Genomic DNA, 19,608 nt, shown 5'->3' with positions numbered 1-19,608 from the left:
GTTATTGTTAGTATCTTGAGCCTATTTTCTGTTTCAGATTTTTTTGTCTTCTCTCAGCATTCATATTCTGTTGCTTAGCGCCTTGAAGAATGTGTGTAGTGATCCTCGAATGTAGACAGCAGACGCAAAGAAGTAAAGTGTAGTTTTCCTTTATTCTAACCCCTGCTGGAAAGGATACATCCAGCACAAACGGTCTCCAAGGCGAACTGACTCAACATAGAGAACACAATTACATCATACAATTTTAATATTCTGGAGCACATGTAGGATTCTTAAATTAATCCTGAACTTAAGATGAGCACAATACTACACAATCCCCCCCTTAAAAGAGAATGTTTTTTTTTTTTAAATCTTAATTGCAGTCAAACATTTCTAAACACTTAGGTTTTTTGACAATCCTTCCACTAAAAGTTTTGATTACATTCTTGTCACAGGTAGGTACATTAGAAACAAAAGAAAACAGTAGATTCTCATCATGCGCAGGTTTGGGAATAGATTAAATATCGTGAGTGCCATCCATCAAAACACGCTCAGGCATGATATTACAGCCATCCAAATCAGCGATGTCAGAATCTTGAGCTACCAGATTATCTTGAGTCAAATCAGAGAAATTCAACCACCAAAAATTCTTGATTTTACTCTCACTATTCTCCGTTTTTCCATCAATACCAGATTTAACTGGGACCAATCGGCAAAAGAGCCAAACTTCACCATTTTGTCATAAAGATGTGCTATTCATAACTTTAACAACTTTCTTAGGCTCGCTAAATTTGCTTCCCCCCTTGGGAACTTTCTTAGCAATTTTAATACGTACCCATTGACCTTCACACAAATTAACTTGCTTGGTACCATGTTTTTGATCATAATATGGTTTGTTTTTCATCTGAGACTCATTGATGCACTTTCTCACTTCAGGCATGTTACAATCAATCGTCCAACTTCTGTTCAACCACCCGGGATTAACCTTGGAATGAGGTATTCTGTCTCTCATCAATGAAAAAGGACTTTTGCCAACTGTGCTATGGATGGTACTTCTATAGGCCCAAATCAATTTCTTTGATTCATCATCCCAGGACACACCAATCTTATTAGCAAATTGGAGTATGCCTTTAATGCTACAGTTGGTTCTCGCATCAATGCCATTTCCACTAGTATGATATAATGCAGTGAACTTCTGCTGGATTCCTGAAGCAGATAAATAACTCTTAATTTCAGAAGATTTTAATTGCACCTTGTTATCAGAAAGGATAGTACTTGGGAACCCTTCTCTTAAGAAAATGTCACCCAAAAACATGATTACAATTCATGTGTTGATTACGTCTGCTACAGAACTTTTAACCACCTGGAAAAAGTGTCCACAAGAACTATAATGTACTTTTGACAACCATCTTGCCATAAGACATGTCCCATGAAATTCAATGTAACTACTTCCCATGGAAGCTTTGGACAAACTGGGGAAGCTAAAGGTGGATTAAATGTTTTATCAGAAACTTCACACTTGATACAAGACCTGACACATCTTTCCACATCCATGTCCACCTTGGGCCACCAATACAGTTCTTTCAATTGGAGTTTGGTGTGTGTAATGCCCGAATGCCCTTCATGACATAAGTCAACTATTTTGTTTCTTAAACTCTTAGGGGGAACTATTTTATCACCATGTAAAACTAACGAGTCACACAAGCTAAGTTCATAACGCACTTCCCAGAAACCCCTGAGCTCATCTTTCACCAACTTCTTGTCTATACCACACTTACCATTCACAATTAACTGCTTAAGTTCAAGTAAAATCTGGTCAGAACCCTCAGCTTCAATCCATTCTTCTTTACTGAAACTACTTTGGGCTCTGTCGAAAGATACTAAAGCAACAGAGAACTCATTCCAAGAATTTCTGTCTACTTCAGTCAAAGGTAAGGACATTAGACTAAAAAAATCTGCAGTAAGATTCTTAACGCCAGGAACATATTGTACAGGCAGTCCTGTAATCTCATGGAGAGTCTCGCAATTCTTGCTGTGGCATTGGTTAAACCTTCAGTGGTTAACAGTTTAGTAAGTCGTTTGTGGTCCCAACGCAGGATACATTTCCTGCCCCATAGAAATTTCCTGAAATGCTCCAGGGCCCAAACACGCTAAAGTTTCACGTTCGATTACAGAATACCTCTCCTCAGCAGGAGTAAGGGAACCAGATGCCAAGGCAATAACTGGTTCTTTGTTATGACCATCTAACTGGGTTAGAACACCACCCAAACCTTTACTGCTAGCATCAGTGGTGACAATGGTATCAGCAAGACGGTCAAAACCTTGTAAATTGGGTGCCGGTGTAATCGCCGTTTTAGTTTCTTCAAAGGACTGTTGACAAACAGCACACCTATTGAATTGCACTTTGTTTTTTAGTAAAGGCCTCATGACATGGGTTTTCTCTGAGAACTTTTCTACAAATTTAGCATAAAATTCTGCAACCCCTAAGAAGGATCTGAGATCTTCCTTGGACTTGGGTGCAGGAGCATCTGTGATGGCATCCACTAAACTAGCTTTTGGTTTAATGTCTAAATAACTACCTTCACGACCAAGGTAAGTGACCTTCTTTTCAGCAAATCTACATTTTGAGATTTCTGCTGTTGCACCCCTATTTTGTAGGATATTCATTAGTTTCCTAAAACGTTCATCGTGGATCTTCTTGTTAGCTCCAATTATCAAAATATCGTCCTGGAAGAACACCACTCCCTGCATATCACCAAATAACTCAAACATCAGCCTTTGTAAAACTGCCGCCGTAGACGCCAACCCAAATAGCACGAAGCAAAATTAAAAGCAACTGAAGGGGGTGCAAAAAGCGGTACAGCATCTACTCGAGAGATCAATGGTCGAAAACCATTTGGCACCTTTGGTGAGAGAAAGCATCTCATCAATTCTGGGAAGAGGGAACTGGTCTACTACGATGTTATCATTCACATGCGAATTTTCCCATTAGCACGTCTAGCAATAACAATGGGAGAAAGCCATTCAGAGGCCTCCACAGGTTCGATAATGCATACATCTTGTAATTTTTTAAGTTCTTTCTTTACTTCATCCCGTAGGATAAGGGGAATGTGATGTACTTTATGAATTTTGGGAACGGCATTAGATTTAACTCAAATCATGTGTGTAAATCCATCTAGTTTCCCAATTCCACCACTAAAAACGTTTGGAAACTCTTCCAAGACCCATTTTTTTGTATCTTTAGCATTACACATAACCAACACTTGTTCAGGACTATTAGGATCAAGGATGATACTCAATGAACGTTGATCCTTCCATCCTAATACAGAAGGTCCACCAGCAGCTACATGTAGCCTACACAATGCTCTTCCTCCTTAGAACTCAAAAACAAGGGATCTGCACCCCAACATTAAAACATTTTCTCCAGTGAAACTTTCTGGATTAACATCAGTGGGTTGTAAGCAAGGGCCTATGGTATTCGAAAATGTGTCTTCCTAGATGGAACTGGCAATAATGGTATATGGTGAACCAGAGTCTGCTGCAACTTGTAAAACTATGCCACCAAAGGAGATCATACAAAAGGGTTTGTTACCATTATCTCCATTAACATTCAAAACAACACTTTTCTTTGCACCTGAGGAAATGGTATTAAAATTCTCAGGAGACTCATCAGTCATTACCTGACAATTCTGAACCATTTTCCATTACAGAAGTGATATGAGTCTTCTTATGAGTCTTCTTATAACGTTTTCTCCTACACACTTTCGCAAAATGACCTATAATTCCACATTCTAAGCACTTAACCATTTTTGTAGGACATCTATCAAACCTTGCAGTGTGTGATGTGCTTCTACACCTAAAACACACAAAACCAGAATTCCTGCCTAAAGTGTTCTCCAAAGTAGAACTCACTTGGAGAAATGCCTAGTTGTCGTCCTCGCCTTCTGAAGAGGCCGCACATGAAGCAATGGCCAATAGCAATTCAAAGGTAAACAGAGACAGCGCAGCAATTACAGAAGGCACGAAAAAGAGAATTTTTGATTCACGCACTGCAGACGGAGTTCCCTCGCAGAGATTTCCCTTCTGTCACATCTTTGTAGAGTATGTGAATGAAAGCATCCCATCCTCATCACCAAAATAATGTAGTGATCCTCGAATGAAGACAGCAGACGCAAAGAAGTAAAGTGGAGGTTTCCTTTATTCCAACCCCTGCTGGGAAGGATACATCCAGCACGAATGGTTTCAACATAGAGAACACAAATACATCATACGATTCTATTCTAGGGCACATGTAGGGTTCTAACATTAACCCTGAACTTACCATGAAGCACAACACTACAATGTGGTACTGCATTTGGTTTTGCACCGAAACACGTGCCAGCACCGTTTGAAACTGAATATGAACCAGAAGACCATACTATCAGCATATTAAATAGAAGGGGTCTCCCACGATGCTCCTTAATATAAAGATCAATTAATGTTATGTTTGTAGAAAATTGTATATTCTAAATTGATGTGATTGAAATATGCTTAATAGACACTAAGGGCCTAATTATGACAATGGCTGTCCATCTGACTGCCGTAGTTGTGGTGGCGGTCCATCCGCCGTATTATGAGTACGGCAGTTGGAGCACTACTGGACCACTGAAACTGCTGCGATAATTGCTCCTGGGGTGGTGGTGCAGCGGTCTGAGGATGCAATATGCTGGCGGTGCCTCACCTGCACCTCCAAGCACATTACGAGTTTCCTCACTGCTCTTATTTTCATGGTGGTGAGCCTGTCATGAAAATGGTGGCAGTGAGGAAACTATGTTGCCTCTGTGCATTGGGGTGCATAGAGGGGTGAACATGCCCCCTTGTATTTTTGCTCCCCCTGTTCCTACACAGAAAGAAATTCACAACATTGTGCATTTGTTTTTATGCGGGAACGGGATGGGGTGGTATCACAGCTGTGTATATCTAAAGCACACTTACGTGTCTTAGATACACAGCGCCGTGGGACCTACGCAGCTGGACCGTCCAACCTGGATTCCAGTCTTGGAGTGGGGCACTAGCGTGGTGGCCTGCTGCAAGATGACCAAACTTGAAATCAGGCCCTACGTCACAATACACTTTATTTGCATTATAACAAAAAATATTTCGTTATATCAGATTTAGGTTTGAGTGCAAATATTCTGTACTGTGGTCTTGTCTGGTGTTTTGTTTCTAAAATGTTTTAAGGGTGGTTTTGTTGATTGAGGTTGAATGAATGAAGTACGAATGGGATATGTATTGAGGGTATGTTTATTGTTTTATTATGAGTGAAGTGTCTGGTTGAGCATCTTTGAGAAAGTATATTTGTTTTGAATATATTGTGCACGTTTTGCTTTGTTAAACTAATGCCTTTTTTATGAATAGGTTCATGCTGAAGATAGTGTTATAAAGTGTAAAAAACAGAAATATAAAGAAGAAAAAACACTAAGGGCCTGATTACGAGTGAAAGGGCTTTAACATAAAGTTTGAAATCTAGCAGATAAAAAATGAGAACCATTTTAAAGCAGGGACACAGATCCCTAACTCATGAAGACAATTGATCAGAGTAGAGTGTGAAATGGTAATAAACAAAACTGAAACATCTTGGATCATAAGTACAGTAGTACCACCCAGATCCAGGATAGCTCACAAATGTTTAGTTACAGCTAAAAGGTCTCTTTCCATACTGCGTTGTGGCCTAAATATGGATTGTGATGGATCCAAGAGCCAGTATTCTTCAAGTTACTGTAAGAGCAATGTATTGACATATTTTGCGATGATTGTCGTGGTGAAAAGCAAGAGAGAATAGACCTTCTATTGGCTGTAATAGTGGAGTCTAGTGATGATTTCTTCAAGAGAGAAACAGTGATGGATTTTGTTCCATCCCAGGGTAGTAATCTGAAGTGAGAGAGATTAAGTGGACCCCGAAGATTGGAGTAGATCACAGATGCACTTGGTAATAAGATATAAAGTGGCACTAGAGAACCTGATGGGAAGGTGGTAATTAACGAATTTAAAGTGAGGTTTGTGATGGGGTGGGGATCATTTTCTAAGAGGTGGCTAATAACAAATTCGCCAGGTGCGTTCAAGGGCCCTCCATTGACATTTAAGATCTCTCAGATTGCAGTTCAACCAAGGATCTGTAGGCTGTGTTCAGCAAGAAGGACAATCTTAGTGGGATCTACGAAGTAATCCATTAAGAAAAATTAGTGGAAGCACCTGCTATGCTGCCACTTAAGGAAGGAGTATGGCTTTAGAGAGCCTGGGAAAATACCTTGGGAATCAGATTAGCCCAGATCCTGGAGGTCAAAGCTAGGAAAGGATGCAGCCTTGATCTCTATGATTGATGCCAACTACTTTAGGCTCTAGGAGAAATCTGGTCAGTACAACATCTTTGGCAACTAAGGGGCTTATTACGATGTCAGGCAGATGCACCGTCATGGAAACGGGACCTACCGACTTCCGGTAGGCAGTCCCAACTGCCTAATTACAATGCAACCGCACATGGTGTGGTCGCATACTCACATTTTTCTATGGGAGCATGTGTTACGGCCGTAAACTGCCCATAGCACAAGTTGCCATAGGGAAATGGGAGGCTGTGTTCATCCCTGCACCGTGTGGCAGGCACCTCAGGGTGACTGTCACACGGTGCAGGGATCAACAAGGGGGCACCATAGGTGCCACCTCGGCCCTTAACCGGAGAATCAGAGGCTGCAAAAAGAAGGGCACCCTGCTAGGGGCCCCAAACACGCTTTCCGACTGACTTTCCATGGCATGGATAGCCTGTTGGATACCATGCATTGTAATCCGGGCGGCATAAAATGCCGTCCATATGGATTACAGGCCGGTTTCTGACTGACGGACGGGCCTTGAACCTGTCAGAAGCCAGCTGCAATGCTGACCGGTTTGACTTTCGACCGCCTAAATTGTAATTAGACGGTTAGAAGAGAAACAGATGATCTTGGTTGGAAAGCCTCCGACCGAGAAAGTAATTGGCCCCATAGATTTTTGACCATTGGTGTTTGTGTCCTGACCTCCTGAGACTTTGTGTGGACACTCCTTTGTTCCCATTACATTCTATCTTTGGGAAGTTAGACAAAAAGAATCCAAGAATTGAAGTCTGAAAGATTATCAACTTTTAGAGTGCCATCTTGTGAAGCCTAGCTGAGGACATTATTAACATGTAGGAAAACCCATGCAGATGCTGCAAGACTTTCACTGCTTAAATAAGATGAAATGAAACCATTTTCTCTAACCAAGGACCTCAAATCCTCTTTTGCCATTTTCACTATGCTTCATCACTTTCACCAGAAACATCCTTCCTGTTGATCTTAGTCCATCCAGAGTTTACTCTGTATCATCTTCAGTTCACATGTGTTCCAAAAACATTTGCTTCACATAATCTCCATATTAGACCTGGCATCCTTGGACTGGTTTTCCCCCTAACTTTTTGCCTTCAACCCTCCTAATTAGCTGACTTTATTTTTGTTGGCTTTAGGTTTCTGCACACTTTACCACTGCTTACCAATGCTAAGGTGCTTGTCTCTCTCATTAAAACGTGGTAGAATTGGCTTATAGCCAACTGACATACTTAATGGTCCTGTATGTACCTAGTAAAGTGGTACTAACTGTGCCCATGGCCTGTATATTACAGTGAGCCTGCAGTATGAATTGTGCCACCCAATTAAGTAGTACTTTAAACATGGCTCAGGTCTGCCACTGCAGCATGTGAGTGCAGTTTTTTGAACTGCCATGTCGGCCTGTCAAAATAAACCTTTTGCCAGGACGAAAATTTCCTTTTTAATACATGACAGTCACAGCTGAGGTATGCCTTGGACAGCCAAGTGGGCAGGTTGCAATGCATTTACATATACTTTTTAGTTGTACATGTCCTGATAGTGAAAAACGTCTAAATTCGTTTTCACTACTGCAAGGCCTACCTCTCCCATGGGCTTTCGTTGAAGTTACCTTATTACATCTAATAAGTGTCCATTTATAAATGGGAGCAGATAATTAGTTCATGTTCAGTGTCACTGCAGATTAAGTGAAAAATTCTCTCTCATGGTGAAGTCAGATTCTAAATTACAATTTCATAAATGCCACTTTTAGGAAGTTGCCATTATTCGGCCATAGCCATTTAGAGCCTGCAGATTGTCTCTGGGTAACATGACTGAGTGTAGCTGACAGTTGAGCTTTGTGCTTTCCTCCTTGGCAGCCACGCACAAAAGAAAGCTTAGGTTGCCTTGATGGGCAATCACTGGCAGAATGTGTAGGTTACACTTGAATAGGCTGGGTTGTGCCTCCACGCAAAAGGCTGCATAGCCCCTGTAGTTAGTTGGGAGCCAGGACAGGCAAGACAGGATTTCAAAGGGAAACCTCTAGAAGCTTTTCATCCTTCAAAGGAAAGCCCAGGTATAAATATTGAATCCCAGACACCAACTCTTCAGTACACTTCTTCATCCTGGCAGAGTATCCATGTGTCCAACACTGCTGTGCTGCTGAAAGGACTGCCACTCTGCTGGACTGCTGCTCTGAAGGACTGCTGCGCTGCTGTGCTGACCTTCTGCCTGCTGCCCTCTTGCCTGGGTGAGAAGGACTGGACCTGTATACGTTGAATCTAGGACCCCAAAGTGGATCCAAGGGCTAATTGGCTGACTCCCCTGACTAGAGACTCAGGGACAGAATGCTCCAACAACCATGAACCCAGCTCCTGGACTGTGCCATCTGTGTGTACTACCTTCCCAAGTGGTGCCACCCTAGTCCTGGACCCTTGGATGTGGACCTGAAGGTGCTGAGTCAGCTCATCTATGGACCCACCAGAACTAACACATCTCCTCTGCTGTGCAGTGCAATCCCAAGCAGAACCAAAGTATTGGTTCTGCTGCGAGGTTTCTCCCAGTACAAGGGCTCCTCATTGACCATACAGCCAGCATCATACCCGTTGCTGAGCAAAGCTTCACATCGCAAATCTCCTGTCGACAGTAGCTTCATCGTTTTTCCGAAACGGAGCATTGCCTTGACTGTGCAACACATCCTCAACCCCAGACTTCGAAATGTAAGGCCTAATAGATGGGATCTCGACAACGACACAGGACCTCAAATCACAGCTCTGCAGCTCCTCGAAACAGACACATCGCCTCGGCTGTACAATGCACACACGGCATGGGACCTCGCAACACTCCACAAACAGGATTTAAGGTACTCTTGTAGAGTGGACCTAACTGGGTCCATGCTTCTTGCCCACGTTCCATTGTGGTCAGCCTGACTTTGTCCCGATCCGGTGTGACCAGATAACCACAGTTGATGCATTGTGCTTTTTGGTGCTATTTTCTTGTAACTCTTTTAAATTGCATACCTCCAGTTCTACTGAATTAGTTTTCATTGTTTTGGTCTTGTTTTATTTATTTAAAATTGTTCTGTGTTTCAAAATTGGTGTGGGATTCTTTTTGGTGTTGTGTTTTCTCTTTTTTGCTGTTTGAACTGCTGCATAAATACTTTACACATTGCCTCTAAGTTAAGCCTAACTGCTCTGTGCCAACCAACCAGTGGATTAGGTACAGGTTAATTTGATGTTTGCTTCTGCGTCACCCTGACAAAAATTGTGGTTCCTGCTTGAGATTGGTCTCCACCCACAACCAGTAACCCACTTTCTTGCAGTCCACCTGAAAAACTCACTGAGAGAGACTTCTAGGTTAGGTTCTGTCCTTGCATACCTTTCCAATTAAACGTTGACCCACTGAGAAGCGCCAAAACAAAACAGTGTAATTTGTCGTGGGCATTTTTTTATTAGTCTAAACCTCCTTCATTTGGCTTCAATACGAATGTATGTTGGAGACGTTTTTCCCCTGGTAGCACCGTTTCCCTTCTCAAGACTCCCTAAGCCTTTGTACTTGGTTCTTCTTTGTCAAAGTTGGTCTAGTTTAATTTATTTGTACAGGACATTCTATTTTCTTAACTGTTTTGCAATTTATAAGTGTTTCTACAAACTTCAGACCCAACTGGTTGTGCCGCACTACTGCTAAAATAATGTATTACCAATCCCTTGTCTTTTCACTTTTTGTGACTATCTAAATTTAAATTAATTGATATAAAAGGGAAGTTTTTCTGCAATGCATAGGAGCCTTTAGCTACACCACTCCCCTGTGAAAATCAGCATCCTGACAATATAATACTTTCAGGTTCTGTGGAACAGAACCTGGGGCAGTGCACAATGTATGTTAGCTCTTTGGGAAAAGAGTCAGTGAAAGTAGAAGATGGTATTAAGTCTTAAAGTGGCTTCCGGCGAAACATGTCAAAATGGCCCTCAAAGCCCAGGCTGACATCAGGCTGAAATCATAAAAGGAAAGAACATTTTGGAATCCCTGTTGTTGGTGATTGTTAGAGATGTATGGCTGGGTAAAGAGAACTGTTTTTCTCTACAATGAAGGACCCTTCAAAGTAAAGGTCTGCGTGGAGCGGTCGATGAAACATGATGGTAGGTACACCGCTTTAAACATCATATTTGGGCGAGTTGCACACCTAATTTTCTCGTACCAACTTCACCAAATTTTTCATCTTCAATTTTTTAACGTTGCGTGCTCAATGTGTCGTGCCCAGCCCAAACGCACGTAATAAACTAAACTACAACATATTAGGGGACCACTTTCTGCCCCCAACCATTGGCACTGCTAATTCTCAAGTTGCATTTGCAATGTTCATTCTTTTTCTTCGCGCAAAATTTTACTTCGTCATTTTTTCATCAACTTTTCACTCCATTAATCATCCACACTTCTGCTTGAATTCATAATAGTCCTTATGCAAGGAAAAAGCCATTTCCCGGGTTTCTAGTGCTCCCGCTGGGCCATCCGAACCTCAATTCAAGAACACGAATAGAGCCAAATTCCTCCGTAGCAGCTTTATTTAAAATCCAATGCATTTCGGGCCTCTGGGGCCCTTCGTCAGGTTTGAAAATTAGTCACCGAGTGGGAGGTTTTGCAGTTCAGCTTTCATGTAAAAGTTTAGCTTTTAAGTAACAAGCGGGGTTTGATCTCGTTAAGAATTACAAGGATGAGTGACAAGACTTCATGTTGAGTTTTATTTAGTATTGATAGAAAGAGGAACGGGCAACTCTAAACTTGTAAAGTTTGGTAATTGTGAGCATATAATGGTTCGATGTATTACTAAAACGTATGTAATTGTTATTTCTAGTTTTTCCCTGACGAAGGGCCCCAGAGGCCCGAAATGCATTGGATTTTAAATAAAGCTGCTACGGAGGAATTTGGCTCTATTCGTGTTCTTGAATTGAGGTTCGGATGGCCCAGCGGGAGCACTAGAAACCCGGGAAATGGCTTTTTCCTTGCATAAGGACTATTATGAATTCAAGCAGAAGTGTGGATGATTAATGGAGTGAAAAGTTGATGAAAAAATGACGAAGTAAAATTTTGCGCGAAGAAAAAGAATGAACATTGCAAATGCAACTTGAGAATTAGCAGTGCCAATGGTTGGGGGCAGAAAGTGGTCCCCTAATATGTTGTAGGTACACCGCTTTACCCATCCCTCCATGGAAATAAACATTAGAAAAAAACACAACTGAAAATATTGCGTGCACCGAATTGCATCCCTTGATGTGGTCTGTCAAAAATAAACGTTTTAGAAATGTTAGTGTCTTTTAAACTTAATTTACACATACATATTCAATAATGAAAGCGCTTACATCACATATTGTTTTATAATACTCTGATCTGTAGCTCTTTGAGATGTTGTGACTTAGCTAACTAACATATAAATCTGTAACAATGACTGTGTTATTTAATTGGGTAATATATAGATGTGTTATAGTGAAGCTAGAAACACTGAGGCAGTTGAATGTGCATGTGATCTGATTGGTGATAATGTCGGGAAATATGTATTTGGTAATATTGGACTGCAATACAAATGCAATTAATGATTTTTGACCTGTGAATTAAATGAGTGACCGATAACTGAATGTGTTTGCAGATGCTGGTTTGGAAAGGAACCAGGAAAATATATTGACTACATATATCAAGGCCCCGTAATTCTTGTACTTCTGGTAAGTAAATGAGTGTTCGTTACAAGATTATGTAGTAAGTATGTAAGACAATCTTGAATGCATGAGTGACTATCCTAGGCTAATACCATCCCCACTAAAGACAGGGATTCAGCTGGTTAGAACCCGGAGGGCGGGTTTACTAACATTTGACGCAACGCAATGCAGCAAGACAACTTGAAGCAGTACGCTGCATCGAATGGAGAGAGCAGACATTAGCCAGATCTACTAAGATGTGGTGCATTCTTGCTCTCTATCAACGCTGGCACATTAAGTGCAGCTTAGCGTCAAAGCAGGCATCCTTATGCCATGGTGCAAGTGAGCCTGCATTGCAATCAGGATTGTTTTTGTGCAGGGAAGGGGTACCTTCCTTCACAAAAGCAATCCTCTTAAGCCTTCTCTTCTTTCTATGTGTGATGTAGAATGCTGCACCCTTAGAAATGGGAGCACATTTGGAGAAATTCACATATTTCTCCTCGTTACACTTCCCCTAGGAAGGTGTGGCGTTTTGACACATTCCCAGGTTTACTAGAGTTAGTAAACCTGAGAATGTGCCGAAATGCATGGAATGGGCAAGAATTTTTTTTTGGAACACCCACGCTCCATCTATTGAACACCTTCCCGGTGCAGAGTAATGCAATCCAGTGACTTGCGCTGCCTTGCGTTACTCAAGATTTACTATGCCACCCAGTGCCACACATGGTGCCTCTTCATGATATATAAAATCCCACTTAAGGGCTTGCATCGCATTTCATGACGCAAGCCCTTAGTAAACTGGCCCCGGTCTTTTGTGACAACTATTTTGCTGTATCAGTCTGTGGATTACAGTTCTTGATGACATTTTAGGACATTTTAGGATTTTCTATAACTCTATAGTCAACTTTCTCCGAGCTAAAATTGGTTTGGCATAACATATTTTGTCAGAGCAAATCATCCCCAATCAAAACAGGAAGTATTCCTTAGAACGTGCACAAAAAGTAAATATTTCAAGGCACATACCTATCAATAGATTGATCCAGGCTACACATTAAGTCATTAAGTCTTCATGTTCCGAACGTATATTTATTGTTCCTTAGTTGTTAAGTCTAAATACTGGAAGGCACGTCTTTTAAATTCTGTGACTAATAGAGAATGAAAAAAGAACCTGCCTTTTCTTCTGTGCCCATCCTGCGTGGCACAGATATTCACATATCATTACCCCCAATTATGTATCAAGGTGTGCCATTTTAACCTTTTGAATGCAAGAAAATCCTGATATTTTTATTCTGTCGCTTTTTATAATTGATAGAAATACAAACATTACCTACACAATCACTGACAGTATACATAGTTTGCACACTTCATTGTATATGTGTGTATATGTATTGTATTTAGACCACGGGAGAAAGTTAGCTTGTCACCTGTAAAGTAGTGATCTGAAATAGAAATGAAGAAACTGTGCGTGAATGTTTGCTTTGTGCATTTTTCACGTTGTCGCTGCAACACAACAATATTGTTAAAGATTAAAGTAACGCATCTGTGGTCTTTCATTCATTGTTAGATGTGGCACAGCAACCTTGTTATGTAATATATACCTTATGATATGAATCATATCAATATTTATTACATGTAGGCAGAATGTGAAGGACCGATTAAATCCTATATAGATATAAGGGTGAAGAACTAGATACATGTGCACTGATGGGATGAGAGAGACATAACCACCTGAATTGTTGCATTTGGAAGTAGTGGTTCCAGGTTCGAGTGGTGTTGGGCAGGCCTTTTATTTCTCCGGGTGTTTCCCCTGTGGGCTGGAGCCCCTGGGGGCTGACTTCAAAAGCCTCTGCACGTTGCCCGGGCTCCCAGAGGCTAGGAGCAGCAGCAGCCACCAGGAGGCTTCGAGCGAGAGAGATGGAGAGAGGAGGGAGGGGGCAGAAGGAGAGAGATAAAGATGGACCGAAAGAGGTAGACTGCACAAAGACACCGAGAGAGCACAAATAGACTTTCGTTCCCCAGTTCTGCCCTGGTTCGGATTCCGGCAGCCGCTCAACATCTGTGATTCTGGGCAAATCACCAAATCTCCCTGTATCTAAAAAAAACCTGACCTCGTGAAATGTAGTCTGGTGCCCATGTAAAGCGCTCCAATGTCCTCGAGCCGCGTTTGCGCGATTTAAAAGTGCAAAAACATATAAATATATGATTTGTGGCTGCTGGCTCACATCGTTTAATGGTCGCAGCAGTAGGTGAATACATAGAGTGAGTATATAGGGAAATTGTTGAACGGAAATTATTAACGTTTATTGCTTGCTGGAAGCGAAGACGATTGCATATTTCCTGCACCGTATGCTATAGAATATGCGTATTTTGTGTTTTTTTCTTTATCAGAGCTATAACTTTTTGAATTCTCATTTTAGAAATAAATCATCGTTTGTCATACAATGTTTTTGAATGCCACCAGTGTATATACAATAAACACTTTAAAAGAGTGCTGCGACTTTTAAGCGTCTATTGCCAAATTTGCATAGTAAGGAACGACTTGTTAATGACTTGTACTTGGAAAAATGGTTATGCTATGAAACTCTGTCAATGAATTGTTTGAATAGACGACATTGTGCACTTGTGTTCGGCTGACTACCACCAAAAGCATCATGCCAAAAGTATACTTTGTATTGATTTCCAATTGCATTTACATACTGCGTCATACCCCTGATGAAGCAAGCTACTCTGCACAGTTTGAACCATAAGTAAGACGCCAATGGGTGAACATAGACTTGGATTCTCTATACCCGTCATACAAAAAATGCCAATGTAGGCATCTCTTTGCCCATGGACACAAGTGTCAACTCTGCATGTGGGATCCGTGGTTTTATTACTTATTCCAACACTGGAACGTTGGGAGCTCAAGTGAAGACAATTAAGGGGCAGATTTATGTGGGACTTGCGCCACTTTTACGCCGCCGTTGCGTCACTTTTGTGACGCAGCGGCGGCGTAAACCCTGCGCCATGTTGCGCCCCATTTACATCGTGACGCATCTATGGAGCTGCGTCACGGTGTAAAGCCCTGCGCCACATGAAACCTGCGTCAGGTTTCATGTGGGTGTTTCTACTCAGGGGGGAGCGTTCCGTCGCAGGAACGCCCCTGAAAAGTGACTCAGTGAAATCTATAAGATTTCACTGAGTCACTTTCCCAACGCTGATGCGCCAAAACCCTGCGCCTGCTTGAAGCAGGCGTAAGGCTTGACGCACCATGTTAGGGATAGGGTAGGTTGGAACAGTGCTGGAGTTCTTGCGGCGCAACTTCAGCACTGCGCCAACCTTACGCCGGCAGATGCATCACGTATCTGCTTGTCCTCGCGCCACGATGCACCGCATTGTAAATGCGGCGCATCTGCGGTGGCGCAAGGGCAAACTTGCGTGACGCATCTTCCCTGGCGAATCCATGCTGATTTGCAGGGATGCGCCAGGGAACATAAATCTGCCCCTTAGTGTCTCAGGGTTAATATTGGCTAGTATTAATCCTCTTTACCAACATTGCAATCTTTCTCTTTCTGTCTCTTTTTAATTTAGAACATTCTACTCTCAGTGGGTGACTATGCCAATAGCTGTATAGCCATTCTGCCTCAGCCTATACTGGTTGTTAAAAACCGCTATAGCCCTCTCCAGTGGACTATAAGGCTGCAGTGAAAACAGCTAAATAAACAGATCCCTGGAAGACTTATGACTTTCTTTATGTGAGTTTTCTGAATTTAGCAATATCCTTTAGCAAATATATTTGACTTGGTAGAATGGATGGGTAGCACTGGTTCCTAAATTAATAATAATAATCTTTATTCGGCATATACAAATATGACCATAAAACAGTGAATTTAAAATACACATACCTCAAATGTAAACATTTTCCGTAAACACCAAAATGTACCAGGCGAAACAGCACGAGATCCATGATATATTGTTATCCCCATTGGTCTCTTAGTTTCAAGATAGTTCCAACAGCCTTTTCTTCACTTTAAAGTATGACCAATAAAATACTCACTCAACCTTAATTTAACGTGAAACTAAACCTGATCGAGAAAAGTGACACACATTTCACGACTTTTATAGCAGCCTCACACAGAGCAAAATTAGCAAATACTCTTGTGACCATCAATCACCTCTAGTGGTTCTTATCTTTAAAGCAGATCTTAAAAAGTTAGAAACACAAAAAAGTGTAAAAACAGCAGATGAAAGTTGTAAAAACATTAAGGCAACACGCACCTGCCTAAATCTAAGCTTTATTAAAAACCCCTTTAGGAACACTCATCTAGGATGCGAGTAATATGGACAAAGGAGGACAAAATGTAAGGTGTCCTGTGGAGACCTATTATCGCAGCCACAGGGTCCATTATGAACTGCATGTACCGTGAAGACGGGGGTTGAAGCCAATAAGCGATGAAATAAGTTTAATATAAAACGTGTTATTAAGAATCTGGCATGTGCACTTCTTTTAAGGGATAAATAGGGTTCCATACTCTGCACAGACTTAACTAAAAACATGTTCTCTGACCGTGGGTTTCCTGAGCTCACTGTCCTCGCAGTGTGTAGTGATATGTTTAAAACACATGTCTTTGATAAGCGCTTTGTCCTGAGAATCCACCTTGTCATTATTAGTAAACAGATCTTCATGACCTAGTGCGGGAAAGGTGTCATTTACATATTTTAACCATGGGATTTTTAACGCATAATCAAGGGAGAGACAGTCCTGGCTTACCAGCCTGTTAAAATGTGCCTCCTCGTTGGACCAGGTTTTCACCCAACACAGGAGGCGTTTAACAGTCACCATATCAGAAATATACTTGGACCCAATTCCTCATGTACCGAGTAAGCAGGGGTACTATGAGGGACTTTCAGCATCCACCTGAAATATTTATTTTCTTCAGTTTGTAATTTATTAACCACCTTATATCCCCATACCTCACTACCATATTAAACTTTAGAGGTACAGAAGGAATTATATAACTTTGAAATTGTCCCAGGTGATGAGTTGACTAGTCTATGAGCATAGTTTGCAATTGCTCCAAGAGACCTTGTCATCCCAAGACATTTCTCTTCTAATAAGCGTTTAAAACTCAATTTCTCGTCAAATAAAATCCCCAGATATGAAAAGGCCGGTACTTTACCTAGACTATGTGTACCTAATATGTATGTATTGGGAGTCCTGCTCTACTTTCCAATTTCCATTATATAGGATTTAGTTAGATTGGGTGACAAATCCATTGTATCCATAAAAGTCACAAATCCATCTAATAAAAGCTGCAGGCCCTTCGGAGTACCTGTAAGGAGTACCGTGTCATCTGCATATAACAAAACGGATACTGGTCTTATGCCTATCCTCGGGGTGTCAGCCTGTAAGGCCGTCAGCAGAGTTGAGACCATTAATATATAGAGTGATCAAAAACGGCGCTAATATACAACCCTGTCTGACCCCACTAGAGCAGTTAAAATGATCCATGGTTTTCCCCCTCCTGTGTGTATCTAACTAATGCGGTAGTGTTAAAATGTAGGGGCATTAGGGTATTAGTTATTGCTGGATACATCCCGAGCTCTCCAAAGAGTTTCAAAAGTTTGCAGCAGTTCACTAGATCAAAAGTCGCAGTGAGGTCCATAAAAGCTAGGTACAACGTCCCCGGTTTAGCTATTGTGTATTTTACAATTAAAAGGTAAAGGTTGAGGCATTGATCTGTAGTGGATTTACTGGCTCGGAACCCATATTGTACATCCAATATTTTTTGGTTGGCCTTTGCCCATTGAGACAACCTATTCAGTAGCACCAGACCTGGAACCTTCACTGTCACGTCAATGAGGGATATGGGGCAGTAACAATGTGGGTTCTCCCTATCTCCCTTCTTAAAAATTGGTACAATGGTGGCGGTGGACCACAGTGCTGGCATTGCTAATACTACGGCCGCATTTAAAACCGTCACAAGAAGAGGGGCCCATATCTCTGTGTTGTATTGGAAAAGGTCTGGTGGTATCCCATCCGGTCCTGGAACCTTATTCTGCGAAAATCCCTCAATTCCTGATCTCACCTCATTCAAAGTAAAGGTAAGGGGATCAGATCTCTGATCAGGGGTAAGTTCCTGTAATTGCACCTCTCTGTGGGAATGATTATACACTCCCTCAAAGTGAGCCTGCCATTGCTCTGATAAAATATTATTGTATAGCCCTGGTTTGATTGAGTCTTTAAAACATGGGTTGTTAATGACTCTCCAAAAACAGGTAGAGTCCTTTAGTTCAGATGCCTCTGTTTGGTCTTCCCAGGCTTTCTTTTGCAGTTGGTGCTTCCACCCCTTGACAGCTTGCTTGTATATTTTAAGGCAAGCCGCCACCTGATCCCTAAGTCTTGATGTCTGTTTAAGGGCCATCTTAAGATCTCTAAGTGCCCGCGAGCACTGCCCGCAAAACCATCTTGGGATATCCATGCTACGGGAGCTTGCCGGCACTGTTAATAAACCATCAAATAAATGGGTAATAGCAATAAATGCCTGAACAATTTCTGCCCCCTGTGCTTGTGGGTCTAAGCATTTTAAAATCTCCTCTTTGCCTATACTAAAGTTGACCTGTACCCAATGTAACTGCCTACCTTGGTCAGTTACAGATATCATGCCCCCAGTTATCCTATGGGGTGCAGGATGATTCCAAGGGGCAGCAAGTTTCATGGTCACAAGATTAAGGTCACTAAATTTACTATGGATAATATTAAAAAAGGATATATATTCCTCAATGTAAGAGACACAGATATGAAATCAATAAATGATGAGCAGACTCTGCCTTTGTAAGTTGGGGGCACAGCTGCATCAGGGTGGGTAGCGATCAGGCCCCGACTATGAGTTGGGCCTTAAGCGTTTAGGCAGACACTCAGATCCCACCCTTCCCAAGCATGTTCCATATGCGGTCTCTCACTTAATGCACAAGACGACCAGTCTAGATGAGTCACCATTAGGTTGGGACACAGATCGCAGTTGAATTCTTCCACTAGAATTAATTGATACTGCGACAGGTCTCCTCCATGGATTTGCTCCAGCCGTCTACCGAATTCGCCCCTGTGAGTGTGAGCTAGCATTATAAAAATGTATTAGAACCAATCGATGTGTGTTACTCAATAGTGTGAGTCAAGACTGTGGAAACAATACTTTTTCCATTTTGCCAAGTGTGACTCTGGTGTCATCCAAAACTTTCGAGAGTTCATTACTAAAGTTATTCAATAGACCAGTCCCTGTTTCCACAAGTTTTGTTTCAAAGGCCCCCTTAACTTTATAACAAAGCAGACCCACTCAAATACGTACAGAAATATCCTTAATTTTTGTGTATCACCAGGATTAAGGAGGTATCACAACTAACCTCTTCACATCCACCCCCAATTATTTTTATTCATGGGGTAGATTCCTGATTTACCAAAATCTGTACTATATTTTATATAAAACAGTGATTTATTGCAAGAAACCTCAGCTTGTAAGCCACTGTTGTCAATTAGTGAAAAACTATTGCAAAATTGTGACAACCCACACCATAGAGGTTAGTGAAAAAATGTGCAGAACAAGGTAGCACCTCACGTG

At 41.6% G+C, this 19,608-nt stretch overlaps 1 protein-coding gene across 2 annotated transcripts in view; it reads left to right on the top strand.

Moving 5' to 3' along the window:
- Window positions 1–19,608, top strand: part of CRHR2 (corticotropin releasing hormone receptor 2) — a 1,438,337-nt gene that overhangs the window by 1,231,681 nt on the left and 187,048 nt on the right. For both annotated transcript variants that reach the window (XM_085628878.1, XM_085628879.1), the window contains one exon: window positions 11,968–12,040. In XM_085628878.1, the coding sequence (XP_085485004.1) occupies window positions 11,968–12,040 (73 nt within the window). The remainder of the gene's footprint in view (window positions 1–11,967; window positions 12,041–19,608) is intronic.

Source organism: Triturus cristatus, chromosome 10 (genome assembly GCF_964204655.1).
Source record: "Triturus cristatus chromosome 10, aTriCri1.1, whole genome shotgun sequence".
NCBI classification, from domain to species: domain Eukaryota; kingdom Metazoa; phylum Chordata; class Amphibia; order Caudata; family Salamandridae; genus Triturus; species Triturus cristatus.
This window is presented reverse-complemented; position numbering and strand designations above follow the sequence as displayed.